This window comes from Athene cunicularia, assembly GCF_003259725.1.
Source record: "Athene cunicularia isolate RWA chromosome 7 unlocalized genomic scaffold, athCun1 chr7_part2, whole genome shotgun sequence".
In the NCBI taxonomy this organism is placed as follows: Eukaryota; Metazoa; Chordata; class Aves; order Strigiformes; family Strigidae; genus Athene; species Athene cunicularia.
This window is the reverse complement of record NW_020799108.1, coordinates 1,198,510-1,218,531: the sequence shown is the minus strand read 5'-3', so window position 1 is coordinate 1,218,531 and position 20,022 is coordinate 1,198,510. Positions and strand designations below refer to the sequence as shown.

At 37.3% G+C, this 20,022-nt stretch overlaps 1 protein-coding gene across 1 annotated transcript in view; it reads left to right on the top strand.

Annotated features, from left to right (window-relative positions):
* The window catches only part of PDE1A (phosphodiesterase 1A), a 161,634-nt gene that overhangs the window by 117,341 nt on the left and 24,271 nt on the right, over positions 1-20,022 (top strand). Inside the window, exons 7-12 of the mRNA XM_026853204.1 lie at positions 2,681-2,781; positions 5,239-5,364; positions 12,406-12,507; positions 12,627-12,747; positions 16,615-16,696; positions 18,303-18,423. Coding sequence (XP_026709005.1) covers positions 2,681-2,781; positions 5,239-5,364; positions 12,406-12,507; positions 12,627-12,747; positions 16,615-16,696; positions 18,303-18,423 — 653 coding nt within the window. The remainder of the gene's footprint in view (positions 1-2,680; positions 2,782-5,238; positions 5,365-12,405; positions 12,508-12,626; positions 12,748-16,614; positions 16,697-18,302; positions 18,424-20,022) is intronic.

Below are 20,022 nucleotides of genomic sequence, written 5' to 3'. Positions count from 1 at the left end.
TGCTTCTCAAGCTAATAATTTTCAGAGTATGTCCGTTGTAATGCCTCTTAACTTTGCTGTGTCTTCTAAAAAATACCTGGATTGGAGTCAGTTTGATGCAGTTCCATATCAGATTCCTGTGTGTTTTTTGCAGACTGGCATGCGATTTGAAACACCTGTGCTTTGACTGTATCTTAACAAACTGATACTGGCTCCCAAATCTTGCAAAGAATTGCTTTCTTCCTTGTTTACTTCTGAAAGATGTACTGAAGCAAATGGTTCAAAAAACTGACTTTTAGAAAATCCTTTTAATGATTCCTGTTGTTGAGGACATATATTGTGTATCTTTTATAGGCACCTGGATAATAGCCATATTTCAGCATCTGCCAAAAAATTTGACTGGTCAGCTTATGCTTCTCCATAAGCCTTTAGAGAGATTCCAGTGAAGAATAACACATATTCAGAGCCGCAGTTAAAAAAATAAAACGATCATTGTATTTTCCAAAAGTTACTGTCTATCTTAAGAAACAAGATCAAGCCACCTCAGTGTGTTAGAAAGTTAGATATCACAGATGGCACACAGTCTATTAACCTTCCCAAGAGATTAAATCCCAGATGATACAACTGAAATATATAACTCAAGCTTGCATTTATGAAGTCTTCATCTTTATAAAGATTTAAGAATTCAAGTCCCAGGGAATACATCTTGTAAAGAACTTTTGAGTCATCGATCATCTTCCCACCATCCCTTTTCTCCTCCCACGTACCTGTATTGCTCAAGCTAAAGGAAAAAATGTCTTTGCTGTCAATAAGTGCATTGTGAGACTCCCTTTCTTACTCATTTTTTAATCCATAATTGTTTAAAAAAAATAGTTTGAACTAGAGCTCATGAAAAGTTGGAATGAATCTATTTACTTATCAGCAATTTACAATGCTGGAAAACATCTCACCATAGAAGAGACCTTTTCCAATAGGTGTTAGATGTGCATGACATAGTATCTTCCAGAAGGGGAGCAGGTTCCAGCTCTTTGCAGTCTTGCAGGCCTCCACATACCTGCTTTTCCCTCTCCCTTTGAGAAAAACACTTGTTAACTGTCTCTCTAAGAGTTGTCTCTCCTACTTCCTTAGAAATTGTTTAGCTAAAGTAGTTCTCTGATTCGAATACTGACCTGAATTCTGACTGTACAGCTGCAGTCTCTGGAATGCAGTCTCCAGAATACTTGCTGCCATACAGTGCCATATGAAGTTTCTGTGTATCACATAGATATTGTTTGCAAGGAATGCTCTTCTACTTATAAAGGCATTGTATAGCAACTATTTTCATTACTAAAAAAGCTGATCTTGGAAAAGATGTCTTAAAGAAATTTGTGTTTAGCTGTAGTTACTAATAATTTCTGGGTTTCTATTCTATTTGGCATGTTGAAAACATTGTGAAAACGAGGACCAGTCATGGCTTGGTTTCTTGTGACACACAATACGATGAAGGTCATTGTTTCCATTTTTAGAACTGCTTACAGCACATTCTCATTCCTCTGTTGTGACCTTTTTTTAATCTATACTGCTTCACTAACAGCCAGTACTTGTTGTTCCTTAGCAGTGTTATTTTGTCGCCAAATGACCTATTTCATCATTCTTGCATTACTTATGAATCTTGACTGTTTCTTGTCTTCTTCTTTGAAAAAAGTCCTACTATTTGCAGTTTCTACTACTTCTGGCAGCTTATACATCTTATATCCATTCATACACATGTATGTGCATATATGGGTGCATATGGATGAGATCATGAGTACAGAAGCTTACTTCTACTCTAAAGAAATCTGAAATTACGTGTGGAAATGCTTGACTGTCATTTGACTTAATCAGTCCTATGACTGCGGGGGTTAATTATCCTGTGATTTTTCTGCCCCCATTTTTAGATGGAGTAAATTTTCTCCTCAAGGATGATTGATCATTCAAGAAATAGAACTTGAAAGATAAAATAACAGAGGCTGTTTTATGAACTGAGGGATACAGAACAGCCTCAGTTAGCAAGAGGTATAAAAGTGCACAAAACTCTAGGATCTGCAATATTTTGTATACATGACCTGTATTACCTTTTTGTTCTGTGTAGCTGTATACCAGCCTTATTTTTTTGGCTTTAGTACTTTTTTTTTTTTGTATTATTACTTTTTTTTACATTAGTACAAACTATGATAACATTTAGAACAGAAAAATCTCCCATGGGCCTAATTTTGGTGCCATGTACACTGGTAAAAAACAGTTAATGCTGATGTTGTACTTAGAATTTATTATGACTGTATATATTGTTCACTGAAAGACAAATTATAATCTTATCAAGTTTTTAGATTAATATACCACAATTCAGCAAATCCCATGTATGAGATTAGATACTTCCTACTCAAACCAGCTACAAATTATACCATATAATTATCATAATAACTTCTTAAATTTTTGGCTGTCAATATTTACTTCTAGTGACCATAAAGGACATTAACTAGGTCTTACAGAAATCATAATAAGTACAAGGAGTTATTTTACTATATAATACTGGAGTGTTATGGATATATATTTACCTGAAGTAAGACAAGAATCAAGTTTACTTAAGTTGAAGGTAATGCAAAACTTTTCCAATACTATAGTGTTTTATCTGAGTTAGGCTATTATAGAAAATATGACTAAGATTTGGTTTTTTGTTTACCAGCACTGGCTCACAGAACTGGAAATTTTAGCAATGATCTTTGCAGCTGCCGTCCATGATTATGAACATACTGGGACCACAAACAATTTCCATATTCAGACAAGGTAAGTGAAGTGGTCTCTTAAGTGTCATGCCTGGAGTTTGCTGTTCATTTCTCTGAACTGTTTCATTCCTCTTGTTGATACAGCCAGGAGGTAGCCACATCATTCCTGATTTTATAGATTGCTTCCTTGACCTCTGTACAGTTAATGGGGCTGCTCACATGAACAAAGTGTGGAAAAGTAAGGAGTTAGCTCCACAGCATTTGAAATCATTATATTTTGGAGTTGCTATGTCAAGAGAGGTTTCAAAATGATTCAGAACTGAAAAGCACTCACCCCTCTATTTGCTTGCTTAAATTCTGATACTTTTGACTCAAAAATGTCTCTCACAGTGTCTCCATAAAAATCCCACTTGGTTTTCAGAAATGTGTCTGCACTTACTTCAGGTGCTACATGTTGTTTCAAGTTGTGTATTACACTTAGGGATTCCTAGTACAGAGGGAGAAACCTCCAAGTACACCTTTAGAAATACCTACCCCGAGCCCTCTCCTAGCACGTTTTGACAGCATCTGGAGTGTTTATGAAGAAGAAATCTAGAAATAAATGCAGCTTGAAAATCAAACTAACTGTATTTTCAATGCAGGCACAGTGTGTCATCCTAGCCTCCAGTCCAGAATAACAGCGTATAACCTCTCTCTCTCTTAAAATATTTTCAGTTTATCAGTGGAAAATCACTGACCAATCCATTACTGGGTGATAAATGGTACACTTGATACTTAATCTAGAACAAAGCATTTTATTGTTCTCTCACACTAGGCTATATTTTGGTTTTAGTATCCTTAGCTAAGGAGTCCTCTTTACCTGCTCTTAAAAATTTATTTCAGCAAAGCACTGACATATTCTAAGAAAACAGCTCTGTGCTAGAAATACTACTATTTTAACAGAAGCATCCTCTCACTCACATACATGAGTAAAGTGCCCAATGTTTACACTTAAATTAAATCTGTCACATACTTGTGCCCTGATATGTGTCCTTCAATAATGAACAAATTCTAGATCTGCAGCTGAAATAAAGACATCATTCTTTTCTCCCTCAGCATAGTCTGGCTAAAATTAAACTTCAGTTGGAAGTTCCAAGTTTATATTACTTTTCTATTTTTGTCATTATTTTGCTCTGAAGTATTACAAAAGTGGAAAATTAATTAAGCTGTTAGCCTTTGGATTTTGCTTGGGCCTACTTGCGAACAGGTATTTGTTTTGTTGATGGAGCTCATTCTCCCGTCCTAGTGGAACTTGGACCTGATGTGACACCCCAGAGCCATGATTCCAGACTTCTTTTGCCAATGTACTTCATAAACATATGTGACTGGGAAATCACAGATTTTCCCATGATTTTAGCAGGATTATGGATGTAAACATAATCATTGTTTAGGTAGGTTATAGTTTGTTCCCTCTAAATAAAGTTTCAAATCCTATTTTCATTTTTAAAATTCCTTGGTACCATACCATGCACATGGCTGGTTACACTGAATATATACTATTGCTCAACAGAACAAGTTAAATTTACCTTATTAATATCATAGTAAGCTGCACTGCTATATCATCACACCTTTCTTCTAGTACAGACTTTTCAATCAAACCTTCTGAAACACTTGGGAATAGTTTTATCAGAACAAAAGTGTAGCAGAGAGGGGAGACCCAAGGTTGCTTAGCAAGTCAGATAGGTCTTGGGGGAAAAAAAATCCCCCAGGAATTAATGACATTTGAAGCTAAATATGATAAATCCATACTGCATCAAAATTTGTGAATATCTATATGTAATTTTGGTATTGTAGGTTAGTCTTTAATTAAAAGGGAATGTATACTGTCTAGTGTAAGGTTCTGACTTTAGGAAGCACTTGGATAAAATCAAAATTTGGCTTAGCATCTCTTCTATTCCATTGTTATGAGGCTCAAGGTTTGGCTGTTTTCCTGACAAAAGATGGCATCCACTTAAAACATGTTAAATTGATGTTTTTTCATATTTTGTTATTTACAGCTCCTTCTGATTATAGGTGACATGGGTATCTCTCTCAAAACAGGAGTAGTAATTCCTTAATACCCATGCTATGTGTGGAGCCCCCTCTGTTGGTGAATGCATTACATTTTAAATGGTTGTATTGCCAGAGTACTCTTAAGTAGTCTAACTAGAGTATTTCTGTTGCTCCATGATCCTATCTACAGTCAAGAAGTTCAACAATCTCCTCACAAATTCTTGTCCCAATTATATCATATGAATACAACATTACCTGTTTGAAAACATGACTTTCCCACAAACCGTATACGCAATAGTATAATGATAATGATTTGATGCATTTAAGATGGAAACTTTATCAGGATTTGATACAATAAGAACAAATAAATAAATTTATATATATATAGTCAATAGTCCTCATAGTGAATGCACTGTCCTACCTTCCCCAGTGCCATCACTGTGATGCTACTGTAAATTCTGGCTTTTTTTTTTTTTTTTAACACTAGGTCAGATGTTGCAATATTGTACAATGACCGTTCTGTTCTTGAAAATCATCACGTAAGTGCTGCCTATAGACTCATGCAAGAAGAAGAGATGAACATCCTGGCAAATTTAACCAAAGATGACTGGAGGTAAGACCTACTGTGCCATTCAAACTTAATTCCAGTATTTAAAAATAATTAAAAACACCAGGCCTTCCCCGTGGAGTCTAAGAGTTCAAATTACAGGAAGAAACTTGGGCACTGGAAGAAGCAATGGATATTTAGAGTTTAGGGAAGGCTTCTGTGGTGTAAGGTACTGTTTGAGGGGCTCCGTATTTTCCAAGTGAGGCTGTGCGTTTATGAGGCACAGTGTCGGACTGCGTGGACGGTGTCTCAGGTGAGATAGCTCTTTAGGAAAACCACAGCGCTGCCCCTCTTGAGCTAGATTACCTTTGTCTAACAGTGGGTTAAATCCTTGGTGCAGAGTCACAGTCTACTGACAGCTTGAGCACTACTGCCTCTGGGATGTCTGCTGTGTAACATAGCACAGCAGAGCCACATCTTGGATAAGCGTTAAAAAATGAATTGTCTGGAGAGTTCAAAAATAATGAAGTAAAGGCCCAGAAGCACTACAGAAATTATTTTTTTTTTCATTTCTTCTTCTTAATTTTAGTGTAATTGCTGAAGAAAATTTGACCAGCTGAAAGAATCAGGATCATAATTGATATGTCATAAATACTAAGATCTGTTAAACCAAAATGAACAAGTGTTAGAAATAAAACTTTCTCCATTATTAAAAATGACACGTTATCTTTGTATATCCTTTGATAGCTGCATATAGCACTTAAAAGATGAGTGATCTGTGTGTACCTGTAAATACAGCTATTATTGAGAGACCCTAAAAATAACTTTTAAATAGGTAGACTGTGAATGAGAGAGAGGTGTTCTGCTTCCAGGAAAGTCTCCCACTGTGAATGATGTCACCATAAATAAAACTATACTCTGCTTTATATTCTCGCAAAACTACACATTTATGAAGGAATATGTGAGTCAGATCAAATTTTAGCGTGGTGTATATTTACAGAGGAAGGACTGGTTTACATTATTTTACTTATCTACCTAAGCAGAACACCCCTAAATAAAGCATTTACTGAATGTAAGTCTGCTGACCTTTTTAGTTTTCAATTAATTATTTTTCAATAGCTACTCCAAAACACTTAAAGTATTTTTAATTTTTTATTTAATACAAAGCGACAGAGGGAACACGCACTTTTTCATTCTCATGAAGGATTTTTTTTCTCAGTGGATACTCATTTGGATATAGTTATAAAAAAAATTTGTGTTGTAATTTTAGTTCTGGAGAAAGATCTCTGGAAATAAATTGTAAACTTCAGCAATAATTGTCATATACACCTAGATTTTCATTGCCATCATGAGAGCCTTGCTCTGCTTGGTACTATTTTGGGCCTAATAGTTTTGGGGCTGATAGGTCTCTGTGACCTTATTTTAGCTTGTCCTAGTTATTGAGTATGGAGAAAGTGATTGTGCCAGTAGACAGCCATCAGAAGCTGTTACTCTCTCTTTTAAAACCACCATTGTAGAGAGCTAATGATTTTCAAATCTTCAGACTTGTTGCCTTAAGTATGTTTTTACGAAGTAGTGTTGAGTCCTACCAGAGAATCCTGCCAGGTAGAAAGGGGCAGATCTTCTGTTGACTTTCAGTTCAGGACTGGACCAAGGATGGCTTGAAGATACTTATTGTGCTTCCCCAGTCCTGGGTCCTTCATCGCTGGAGACCACAATAAATGAGTATAGTTTGGAATCTCTGTAGCAACATGCAGTTGCTCCAGCTGACAGAAATCTGGCTGCCAGCTAGTACAGTGCACCCCAGTCATTCTCTTTTGTTATGTCACTGGGGAAAAGAGTGATAGGATGGAAACTCCTGTGAAAGAAAATATTTCCCAGTGGAAAGAGGAGCCTATGGTTTCCAGGTGTGTGATGTTTATACATATTGCTCCGCTGGACTGCAACAGAATAAAGGGAGGAATGTGACACTTGACATTTCTGAAGAACACTTTTGTCTGCATAGATTGATCAGTCTGATCTTCCCATAGTTCTTTTTCCAGTCCAGTTGTGGGCCCTTTCCTCTAACTTCTGTTGCATTTCATGTCTCTAGTTTTTGAACCTTTGATAAACTTCCATGTTCCTTCGGAAGTTGCTCAGTCACGTACTGGGTGTGTTTGCACTTGCTTTTCAGTCTCCTCTCACTGTGACTCAATTAGGATTTCCTGGAGGATCTTATTTTAGTTCTGCAAATTTTGATTGTATAGAGTGACTGCACAGATCCAGTCCACTATTATATGCAGGCAGTTTGAAGTTGGTGGGATTTGGCAACCAGAGAAAGTAGAATCTGTGGTCTCTTGTTGGAGCTATTCAGTACAACTCAAAAGAGATGTATGAACAGACTAAGAAGCTCAAGCAACTAAACTAGGACACTCAGTTCCATGTTTTGTCACTTAGCTAGGCAATTACAGCCCATACTTTCAAACAAACCAGTAAATTCCAAAGTGACCGTCTGAGAACCTGCACAACCTCTTGAAGTCTGATACTTTAATTTAGAGGGTCAGTCATAGAAATTGTGTTTTCCTGGTATTCGTTTCTAATATCCCAAAATTCCTATTACCCTGCCATCAGATAACTTGTTCAATGGTGCAATGACAGATCTGTTAGCCACTTGCAAGAAGGTCATCAATTTTCTAATTACTACTAGAGCAAACTTCTTGGATCTATACTGAAATAAATGCTGTTAGACTAACAGTTTTGAAGTTCGCACTGAATCAAATTGTCGGTAAATTGAAATTATAATTTTTTTCAACTTTTTAATGTACTTCCTGGCACAGATTAATTTCTCGACTATTGCCAGATCTGTGTTCTTGAGTTGCAGCTACTTAACTGGTGCCTATTTAAACTAGTTCTGCTAATTATTTCAGCAAGATGAAGCAAAATGACTGACTTTATAGTATTACATTTTCTTTTCTACATGTTAACATTAAGAAGTTAAATGCACTAATAAACTGTCAGCTTCAATTAATTTTAAAACACAGAGTTTGGGTCTGATCAAGGCAACACTGCCAGCATTCTGATGAGGATGTCCTTTGTGGATAACGCATGTGACGTTCATAGTAATTTCTCACTCTTTTCTCAACTTTGAAAATACATTGCAGTCTTTCATATTTTCTTGTTTCTCTCACTTAGCACACCTAAAAAACTAAAAAGGGTTCCCTTTCTGCCCCACTTTATCCTTTGATTTACCAGGCTTCTAGTGTTGTAGCACCCCATGTGTTAGGTCAACAACTGTAGGTGATCAGGCAGTATTAATGTCTCAAACCATTCCAGTCATGAGGCATACAAAGATATATTGCCTGATTATATAAAAAAGACTAACAAAACAATATGTGTTATATTCAGCTCTGTGGACCCCAACATAAGAAGGACATGGACCCGCTGGAACAAGTCCAGGGGAGGCCATGAAGGTGATCAGGGGCTGGAGCACCTCCCCTGTGAGGACAGGCTGAGAGAGTTGGGGGTGTTCAGCCCAGAGAAGAGAAGGCTCCAGGGAGACCCTATAGCGGCCTTCCAGTGCTGAAAGGGGCTACAGAAGAGATGGGGAGGGACCTACATCAGGGGATGTAGGGATAGGATGAGGGGTAATGGTTTTAAACTGAAAAAGGATTATTTATTGTGAGGGTGGTGAGACACTGACACAGGTTTCCCAGAGCAGCTGTGGCTGCCCCCTCCCTGGCAGGGTTCAAGGCCAGGTTGGACAGGGCTGTGAGCAACCTGGGCGAGTGGAAGGTGCCCCTGCCCGTGGCAGGGGGGTGGAACTAGATGATCTTTATTGTCCCTTCCAACCCAAACTATTCTATGAATCTATGTTATACAATGAATAATAAATGGGTTTTCTTTCACAAACTCCTTCAGGAGTCTTCTGTCTAAGGAAAGCAGAGTTTCTATAACTTACAAGATGAACCTTATGTCTTCAGTTCCCAACTTGCTTTTGCTCATCTTAGCCTGTTCCTGCATTTTTTCATCAGAGAGGGACCTGGGGGGGTGATTGACAGCGGCTGAACAGGAGCCAGCAGTGTGCCCAGGGGGCCAAGAAGGCCAATGGCATCCTGGCTTGTGTCAGCAATAGCGTGGCCAGCAGGGATAGGGAAGGGATCTCACCCCTGTGCTCAGCACTGGTGAGGCCGCCCCTCGATTCCTGGGTTCAGTTTTGGGCCCCTCACTCCAAAAAAGACATTGAATGACTCGAGCGTGTCCAGAGAAGGGCAACGGAGCTGGTGTAGGGTCTGGAGCACAGGTCTGCTGGGGAGCGGCTGAGGGAACTGGGGGGGTTAGTCTGGAGAAGAGGAGGCTGAGGGGAGACCTCATCGCCCTCTGCAGCTTCCTGAAAGGAGGGTGCAGAGAGGAGGGATGAGTCCCATTAACCAAGTAACAAGTGACAGGACAAGAGGGAATGGCCTCAAGTTGCACCAGGGAAGGTTTGGACTGGGTATCAGGAAGTAGAACGGTGTTTTAGGCGTTGGAATGGGCTGCCCAGGGCACTGTGGAGTCCCCATCCCTGGAGGTGTTTAAGAGTTGGGTTGACATAGCACTGAGGGATCTGGTGTAGTTGAGAACAGTCAGTGTTAGGTCAATGGTTGGACCAGATGATCTGCAAGGTCTTTTCCTACCTAGATGATTCTGTGATAGTTTCTAGCTGACTAAATGTCTTTGTCATGGATAAATCCAGGTAAAAAATGGTTTCTGTTTATTGGTTAACAACTTTTCCAAGAAATTCATGTGCCACTTCTTGTCATTTGTTTATGACAGAATTATGCATGTCATTTTTTCACATCATCTTTCATCTATTTTTTTGCAGTATCCTATCCATAGGGCATATGGATATAGGAGGGTTAAGAAAGGATGACAGCACAGGACATGACAGTTTACTTAAGAAATATGGACATTATATACTCAAAACCAGTAATCTTCCAACTGTGGGCCCCAAAATACCACTATGCACTGTACGTGAATACTGTTACCACTTCCTGTCATGGAAATAAGATGACAACATCTATGTATCTTTTTGCCCTGATATGAGCAATACTAACTGTATTATCCCAATGCCTGTAGCTGTGGGCTGCTTAATGAAGTGGGCAGAGATTTCTGTCCAGGAGTTACCTATGAGACCTACTGAGGTCTCCTTCAATACGGAAGCTGAGATCGTCCTTTTTCCCCAGGAAATGATTTGGGAATGCTTTAAGTCCAAGAGTAATCTTCTGTGCAGTGTTAGTAGACTGAGAATTTGTAGCTCTGGTAGAGCTTTGTTTCAGGTTTCCCCATCAGTTCCAGATTTTCCATCCCTCTACTGATGCTGGATGGTGGTGCAGGCAGGAAACAACTGCAGACTGTAGGTGAAGAGCCTCTCTTTTTTCTGTTAAGCAGTTTTTTGGTGGTCTGAAATCTTTAGCGGTGTGAGGAGGATAGTGATACATTGTTTGATCCTCATTCAGGTAATGACGGTAAGAATTAGGGTTTGTCTGTTGCCACGCCAGTGTGAGGAAACTAAAAGCAGCATTTTGCTTCTCTGTGTGTCTTGTGTAGCGGGGCTGAGCTTATTTCTGATTACTCTTAAAAGTCCAGACACGGAAATTTCCTAGGAAAATCTCCCATAGAAAGAAGAACTCATAATTATTTCAGTCTTACAAACAACAGGGTTTAACAATGCAGAGCCCTCAATTTTCATGCAGTGTTAGCTGTTCTTTTTATTTTTTGGTTTTTAGTTTTTTTAATGGGTTTGGCTGGTTTTGAAGGGTACGGTTTCAAAGCAATGTGGAGGAGGAACAGTTGGGATGCAAACTAATTGGTATCCTATTATGAGGTCAGATAAGGTAAGGCATTTTCTAAACACAAGTTAGTATGGCTGCATGCTATTGCATAGAAGTGAGAGGATTGAGTCTCTATCCGGTTACATCAAAGCAAATCAGGAATAAATGAAGAAAAATCAATAAGAAGTATCAGCTTAAATATGCAATTATTTTGGCTAAATGCAGTCTTGATAGTTTTTATAACAAACTGTTCTAACGACCCTGAAGAAAACTGCAATTTACCTCTTTAAAACATAGTCTTTTGGAAAAAAAAAAAAAAAAAAAAAATATTATAAAGTAAATCAAAGATATAAATGCAGTATGAAAGATTAGTGAGAATGTCTAAAGTAGGATTCTATTGTTGTAATTGATACTTGGATCTATTGTTGTAATTGATACTTGGACATCCTTAAGATTGGAGGTGTCTCTGATATACATATAAGCAACACTTGCACATAAAGTCTCCTAGGGCAGAAAAAAGGATGTAAATAAATACCCAGTAGACTCCTACATGGCCTATATACAATCCTTCTACATGAAGGAAATAGAATTTTCCAAATCAGTAATTATTGTCAACAAAATTAATGTAATATTTTTGTATACAATCAGAATTAATACACTTTCTTACATGATTTATGTTTTACTGTTTTAATATTCATTTCATAAAAAGCTGATGGACAAGCCAAAATCTCTGACCATAATACCGAGATAAATTATAAATCCCAAACTTGTTCTGATTCATGAAACAGGCATTAAGGTATTTTTGAGATGAAGGGTAGTTTGCCATAATATTCATGTATTGGTATAACGTTGATAGCATTTCAGATGTAATACCTCTTGCTCTTCTGAGTGTTTCCACAGCTTTCTTCCTAGGTTTAGTGTCATGCCTGCTCTGCACTAATATGAGGGTGGTAATAAAAGACACAAATACATCCTGTTGTGTGGTGGTAAGCCCAGAGACCAACTGTTTTTTTGAATACTCTACTGCCAAAAAAATAAGGAAAGACTTATGTGTGACAGAACTTCATGTAATTTTACTTTATACATTAGAAAAGAGGAATTACAAAACAGTGTGACCCTGAAATAATGATTGCTTTCACAGAATCCTTTTAAGATACAATGTTCAAGTTGTTAATAATTCATGTAAATGCCTTTTTAAATGTAATAAAACACGTGATATTGTTGAGAAAGTTATAAATTAACAAGTACTGCTTAAACAAATGTAGCATACATAGAATAAATGAATTTTAATCAGTCATTTTGTTTTAATTATTCTTAGGGAGTTGCGTAGCTTGGTCATTGAGATGGTCTTGTCTACAGATATGTCGGGTCATTTTCAACAAATTAAAACAATGAGACATACTCTACAGCAGACAGAGGGGTAGGTTGTTTTCCATTCTGTTCATTATCTATAGTCTTTCAGTGAGCTCATGTACAAGAAAATAATTTAAATAGTTGCTTTTGTTTTGAGATAATTGGAGCATGTCCTTGAATTGACAGGGTAGACAAAGCCAAAGCCATGTCTTTGATTCTACATGCAGCAGACATAAGCCATCCAGCAAAATCCTGGGAACTGCACTACCGGTGGACCATGGCCCTAATGGAAGAATTTTTTCGACAGGTGCCATTTTAAAAATCTTTTAATTAATCTAGTTCAAGAAGCAATGGTTACACAACTAAATCTTCTCATAAGTCTACCAGCAAGGATGCTGTTGGTTGTGATTGACAAGCATAGTCAGTAGTACATATTCCTTACTCTTCATACATTCCACTGACATTAATTCAACTTGTATGTGTGTGAATAAGATGAAATTGTTATAACTCTGTATCTATTTCAGCTGATACCAGGATTCTGAGTCTGTAGCATTTTTTCTTCTTTCAATTATAATATAGCTTGTCAAGCTGTTTTCATTCTGTAGACAGAGATTTATATATGCTTTGAGTTAAAAAGAAGCACTAGCAGGGTAGGATGAAGGACTTGAAAATAGGAAGAATTCATGTTCAGCCAAGAAGGCAAAAAAGTTGTGTCCACTTCCCATTTCAGAAAGCTCACCTATTTCTTTTCCTTGCCAGTACTTACCATGCATATACCACATAGATCTGAAGGTTTTGCTTCCGTAACAGCCAGATCTAAAGCCAGAGGTTAGATGGTATCATCCTGTTAATGCTATGGCCATATATCCTAAAACAAAAATGAGAAACACCTTTGAGAAAGTCTTTTCATTTCTATGAGATACTGAATTCAAAGAGAAAGTCCAGTAGATGTTGCTGTCACTGCTGCCATTTTTTTACTCACCTCAGCAGGTGAAAAATAAAACATTTCTCCACAGGTGGAATACTCTCCCTGTAATTAATATTCGTGACCATGCACATTTTTAGCATAACAGTTACTGAAGTAAAATCAGTAATCAGAATCCAGTTTAAGTATTACATGGTTGCTACAGTTATACACAGGTTTTAAATATGGTTAATACAGATAATGGAACTATGTATATCTAGCTCATCTTGATTGTCATTATTTTGCTATATGGGGACATTTTCAAGTCAGGTGGGTCACACTGGAAAAAGGGGCCATAGAATAAAAAAGTCAGTATGTTAAACCATGAGGTTGTTAGGCCCATCTGTCCTAGAAGGTTTTGCTTGATTCCTAGAGGCTCTTTACACAAATTCTTGGTAAGGAGCATCAGGACATCCTTGACTCTGGGCTTTGCACTGAGGAGGCAATTTGGAGAGATGGTGCCTTGATCTAAATAATGAACGGACCAAGTTTTGTGGAAATACTGACTAGAACCATGAGTTTGTGTCTGTTTCTTGAAATGGAAATTAGAATTTTGAACTTGAAGGGAAAAAAAGAGGAGCAGACTACCCCAGCTATATATTACTTGAAAAAGTCAGAGATGACCAACTGTAAAAACATTTTAGACACAGAGACAGACTAGACAGAGCCCATGGGACAGTGAGGCAATGTGTGCAGTCAAGTGGATGTAGCATTAGCAATAAACAGTACCATACTGGTCGTTGAGTGTTTAGGATCATCTAATGCTTTTGTTATTCCTTTATCCTTTCATTAGAAGAAGTAGCTGGATCCCAAATAAGCTGCTCAAAGGCATTGAGAAGACATTTAACAATAGAAACAAATCGCCATGTATGCATGTCTGTAATGCAGCAGTGTAAGTTGTGAAAGTCTTTCAGACTGTAGAGGAGTGTGCGAGGAACCGAATCCCTCTCTATATGTACTACTAAGAACAGCATGTGTGGAGTAGTTCCAACACATTTAAAGTGTGCTGAAGTAAGTGTACATACATAAATGCACTGAGCAGTGCAGACACAGTAGGTCTCCCACTTCCTAGATGCACTGGCTTGGTTGTGCATCCTCTGGTCTGTTGATCTGAAAGTGTCTGGTGGAAATCTCTGGGATTTCCAAATCTGTGTCAGCCAAGGTAAAGTAGTCCAAATGTATAGAAAATCCACTAACTCTTCCTTGTCTTTTCTTTAAAGATAGCAATTCAACTACTTCTACTGCCTTACAGGAAAAAACAGCAGAGTCTGAAACTGCCAAGGCAAAAACAATGCTTTAACAGGCAGCTTTCAAAGTAGTGAGCACCAGCAAAAAAATGAACATTCACCTAGAGAAAGCTTTGTTAACTGCAGCTAGCGGTTAAAATACGTGCCAGTGTTAACTTCAGGGAAAAAGCCAAGCGCTTTAAGTTTAAAAGCAACAACTACAGAAAGGGTGTTATAATGCCAAGGAAAATCTGAGCTACTCATTTAAAATAGAAATACTCCCACCCATCTCAAAACCTTAAAAATAAAGAAATACATAGTTCAAGTCACTCAAGCATCACAGCTCCTATAGCATTCTGCTTTCTGTCTGAATGATACAAAAGCATAAATAGAGAATTAGTGGAGTGAGTTCAGCAGCTGGGCGAAGAAATTTTTTTACTGGTTTGATCTTTATCTTGATTTTAAATCTCGTTATATTCTAATTATCAATTTAAATATTAGTGTTGTGTCCATTATTAATATTTACAATAGACTTAGACTTATCTGACATTTAAGTTTTAACTATGTATTATTTTAATTGCAAAGTAATTCATAATTGGGGTAAAGAGCTATTTGAAAACATTAAAAAATTCAAACTGATTCTTTGCTAGTGTGGAATTTTATCTTTTTTAATACCTACTTAAGGGAAGATTACAAAATGAATATTGCTGTAGAAATCTTGTATTCAACAATGGTCAAAATTGTTAGAACTACCCCAGTTTATATTATATCGCTGTCTGGCTCCTGCATTTACACAGAGGTGCCACTAACACTGCTCCTAGTAGCAAGTGTTCATGTGTTCTTCTACATTCTGAAGTCAAATTATGAACACTCGGGTGCAAAATTTAAAGGCCATAGTGATAAATCTCTCCAGTTTCACATGAAACACAATCTGCAAGTTACATCTGTTCCTGTGGCTGCAGTGGCTTTATTGGTATTATAGTTCTAAACTTTTCCCAGATCTAGTTCAATGATACATGATAAAAGACTAAGGAAGGTTGATACTGCCCCCTTCATCTATCAGCTTCTGACGAGATCATTGGGAAAATGTTCATGTATTGCTCCCCGCTGAGGGATCATGAAACAGCATTCTCTATGATTAACGTAATATGTAGAGTCATTTTATTTGATAGACCAAGTTTTCCTATATCTATAATATCAGTGCTTCTGGGGGCCAGGTTTGTCCAGCAACACAAATTATAGCCTCCTTTGAAAGATGTCTCTTCAGTTTGTTTTGCACTGCTAGACTTTCTTTTTGAGATTTTGCAAGACAGTTGGTCTACCATGCTGAAAATGGAGATCAAACTCCCTGTCTTTTAAGACTGTTAGGACAAAAAAAACCCTCTTTTAATGTGTTAGGTGTTTAAATGTTTTCAGAACTAGGTTGTACAAACCATCTTTGTAATGAAATTGAGCTTGCGCTTTTTTAATGCTTCAGCAGCAGAGACATATGCCTGCCAGTGAGAATGAGTTCAAGTCAGATCATTCCCTTAATTTGTGTAAATCCATTGAATAAATTTTATAAGTTGGATAAACCAGTGTAATAGAAGGAAACACTTAACATTCGACATACTATTACAAACATGTCTAAATATCTCCGATCCTATTACATCTGGGCTCAGCAGGACTAAACTGTGAATATTGAAGGGCTTCATCTGTGCTAAAACTCATTGGCAGATGCTTTGCTTTTGAGGAGAGCTTGCTTGCAATAAGTTGCTTTATAGAAAAATTATCAAATATAAGTTAAAATTTTTACTTTTAGTTTTCCTGAAAATTAAAAATTAAATAATGAGGGGTTTGGGGTTTTTTTGCCTGTGGCTTGTTTTTATTCAAGAATATAAGTGAACAAAGTAATCTGTTGAATAAATACTAAGAATTTTCAGATTCCTTTGTCTCTCTGTCCCTCTATCAAATATATGCTTATAATATTAAATGTTGCTTGCAGGGAGACAAAGAGGCTGCTTTAGGTCTTCAATTTTCTCCACTCTGTGACCGCAACTCTACTTTGGTAGCTCAATCCCAAATAGGTAATGACAAATTGTGTTTTTCTTTTTCTTGTATGTGCAGGAACATGTAAAGACATTTCTTATATCCATTTTGAATTTTAAATGTTCCAAAAGCCATCATATAGAAGGTATTTCTTTGTACCTATCTGTTCACCAAACTCATATGCTCTTACATCAGAAATGCACTGTTCTCAAGAAACATGAAGTAATTTCAGCATATGTGATGTCACGGAGGGGTAGGAGAAGGGTTAACCAAAGTACTGGACATGAGCCCAACTTTTACTGTACACACTTCAGAGTTTGGTAGAACATGTCCTCAGACAGACTGACTCTTGCTCAAGAACTCACAGGTCTGTCTCAACCGCAATCTAAAAACCTGGTACCATTTTGTAGATGCATCTCAAAATTAATTCATAACATCAGATCTCTGGACTGCAGTTAAGACTGTCAGTGTGGCAAGGTCAGACTACACAGGGTCAAAGTCGGGTTGACAAGGACAACTGCATTCTATTCCTGTAAATCCTAATTGCGTTTTGGTCAACAGTGGCCAAACCTCAGCTTCCCATTTTCAGAAATGCGGGTCTTGGCTTTCTCTATCCGCCTTTCCATTGGCAATAATAAGGAAATAAAAATTGGTAAAGATCACTGGGGCTGGTTACAAGGACACACCGTAGAACCATACTGAGTAAAACCAGTAAGTCCTACTAACAGCTGCACCTTTTATGTGAGTGAACACAGTACTCAAGGGGAGATTCCATAGGTGACAGTGTGTTATCCTTGAATTCAAGCATGTCATTCTGTCTGATCTTGTCACTCAAAATGTCCTTTATTTTGTTTCACTGGGACTTGAAATGCAATGTTCTTGAGTTTCATAACTACTGCGGGAGGGAAGCAGGGTCCTAGGCTGAAGTACTGTTGCTCACGTTTGTGCTGTGTTGCTTGGTTAGAGTATGAAGACATCTGGAAATCCATTGCCAGCTCATGTTTTAGCTTTTTTCTTTTTTCTTTTTTTTTTTTTTTTCTTTTTTCCGTTAAGTGCTCAGCAGAGAATAATGCTTCATTCTCTCACTGTGTCATTCCATACCTTGATGAGCACTTTAAAATGTAAAAGACATTGTTCAGAGCTGACATCTCAGAACTGTGGGATGAATGCTGTCTCCTAAGGATATTACTTGTTCTCTTCACTGATTTGACAGAACACTCCTACACACTGTGAAATAACACTTTACCTCCACAGAATAATAAACAGCAGTTTGAAATATTAACTCCTTGGCAAGAAGCTCCAAATGGTAAACCAGACAGAATGACTTCTAGCCCCTTGGCTCAGTGGTAGCTTCCCTTCTATTCAATACTTAATATTCATTTCAAATAGTCAGTGTGTTCTGCAGTGCATAAAATTTACAAGAAAAAGAAATTAAAAGCTATAATTACTAATACCTAGTTATATCTATACAGCTTCATGTGGTTTTGTTTTTACTTGTGCTCTTTTCTTCAAGATTGTACTAGTGGTATCTAGTATATTTAATCAGGACTATAGTCAAAAAATCACCATAATATTAAGTATTTATTTTTAGATTTGAGAGTTGTGGAAATGTAAAATCTGGTTTTCTCTCTTCTTCTTCTTTAGGTTTCATTGATTTCATAGTAGAACCAACATTTTCTCTTCTCACGGACTCAATGGAGAAAATTGTTATGCCTCTTATAGAGGAAGCATCAAAATCTGAAAGTCCTGCATTTGGGACACCCAGGTATGAATACACCACTTAGTTACTGAATCAACATAAGCTAACATAACCGTGTCATTCTCAGAATTATCGTCAATTATTTCAAGAGATGAAAAAGTAACATAAACCGCTGTATAGTATTGCCACCATGTGGTGCTATGATGTATTTGCAATAGGCTATTACTCCATTGACTATGGGCAATCGTGCACATGAAAAAGCAGAACCACAATAGGAAGAATACACACGTATAAAATACAAAGTTGATTTTCTACAGCATATATAATTTTTTTTTAAACTTTGACTATAATTTCTGCAATAGATTATTGAAGTTCCTCGTTCTCTTGCCTTGAACTATTTTCAGTATAATTTTAATTGACAGTACCAAAAGTAATTACATCCTTTCTGAGAGACAAATGGACGTGGAATTGATGCGATGCAAGTGGTTGCCGCTTTTTTTCCCTGTTTTTAATTATGCTGTAGGTCACTTTCCTTCTTCAAGTTTCCACATTAGTATTATTTCATATATACACTTAAGACAAAACTCATTCCAGTTATATTCCACTTGAGAGATTTAAATAAATGTGTGAGATGCAGGGGGGTTTGCCCATCAAACTCCTGTTTTTTGCGTCACGATAGAAGTTGTCTCTAAAACAAACTAGCTATGACAATGTTATCTGAGTGACTCCACACTGAAAGCATCATTCAATAATCATATACTTCTTTTACAAATATTGACTCTGCCATCACATTTTTTTTCATTTTAAAACTAATTTGAGCTTTCACTGAGTCTACTAATATGACAGTTCTGCAACGCAAGTTTTCATTTGCTGTGTATTACTTAGATTATAATAGTAAAGTGATGAACCTAGTTATTTTCTGATCATGAGTTTACGTGTATTTTGGTTACTAGAAGTAAGTAGAAGTTACCAGAATTAGGTCTTTATGATGGTGTTCTTAGTGTTTTGGGGAACAGTGCTAAGGTATTATTGATTACAAATTTGTTTACCTACATACTTCTTCACAAATGAGTGATTACCAGCTGCAAACGATCTGTAGGTCCAGGCTTCATTTTCAGTTCATGACTAGCAGTAGATGAACAAAGGCTTCCTCCTGTGGGCTGGAGGATAAAGGGATTTTTTTTCTTAGTATAGAATCAAGAGCTGCACTTATGAAGAGAGTGGAGAGCCTATAGCATGATACAAACATGACGGAGCCAGCAGAGTTGCTCAAATGCTACTGGGTGGGCGCCATGAGTACCTGCTGTGATATTCACAGTGGTGTCTGGAAAACAGATCTACGGACTATTCTTTCCAGTCTCTCCCATTCAACATCTCTGGAGCACATGGAAATTACCATTAACTTTTCTTGTGCAGTTCTCACTGATACGTTCATTGCAACTGTATTCTCTGATTAATGGAAAAACATTCGTATGCACGTTAACATCTGTCTTTGATACCAGTGAGATAAACTACACAGCATAATTGAGTAAACAAAACCTGCTATGACTTGATTACCTGTACAAGGCCAGAAACAGGTCTGATTTTTTAATCCTAAGAAAAAAATATAGTTCATTCTTTTTTTCCCCACCTTTGCATGTTATCTGTATATTCAATACGAATAAT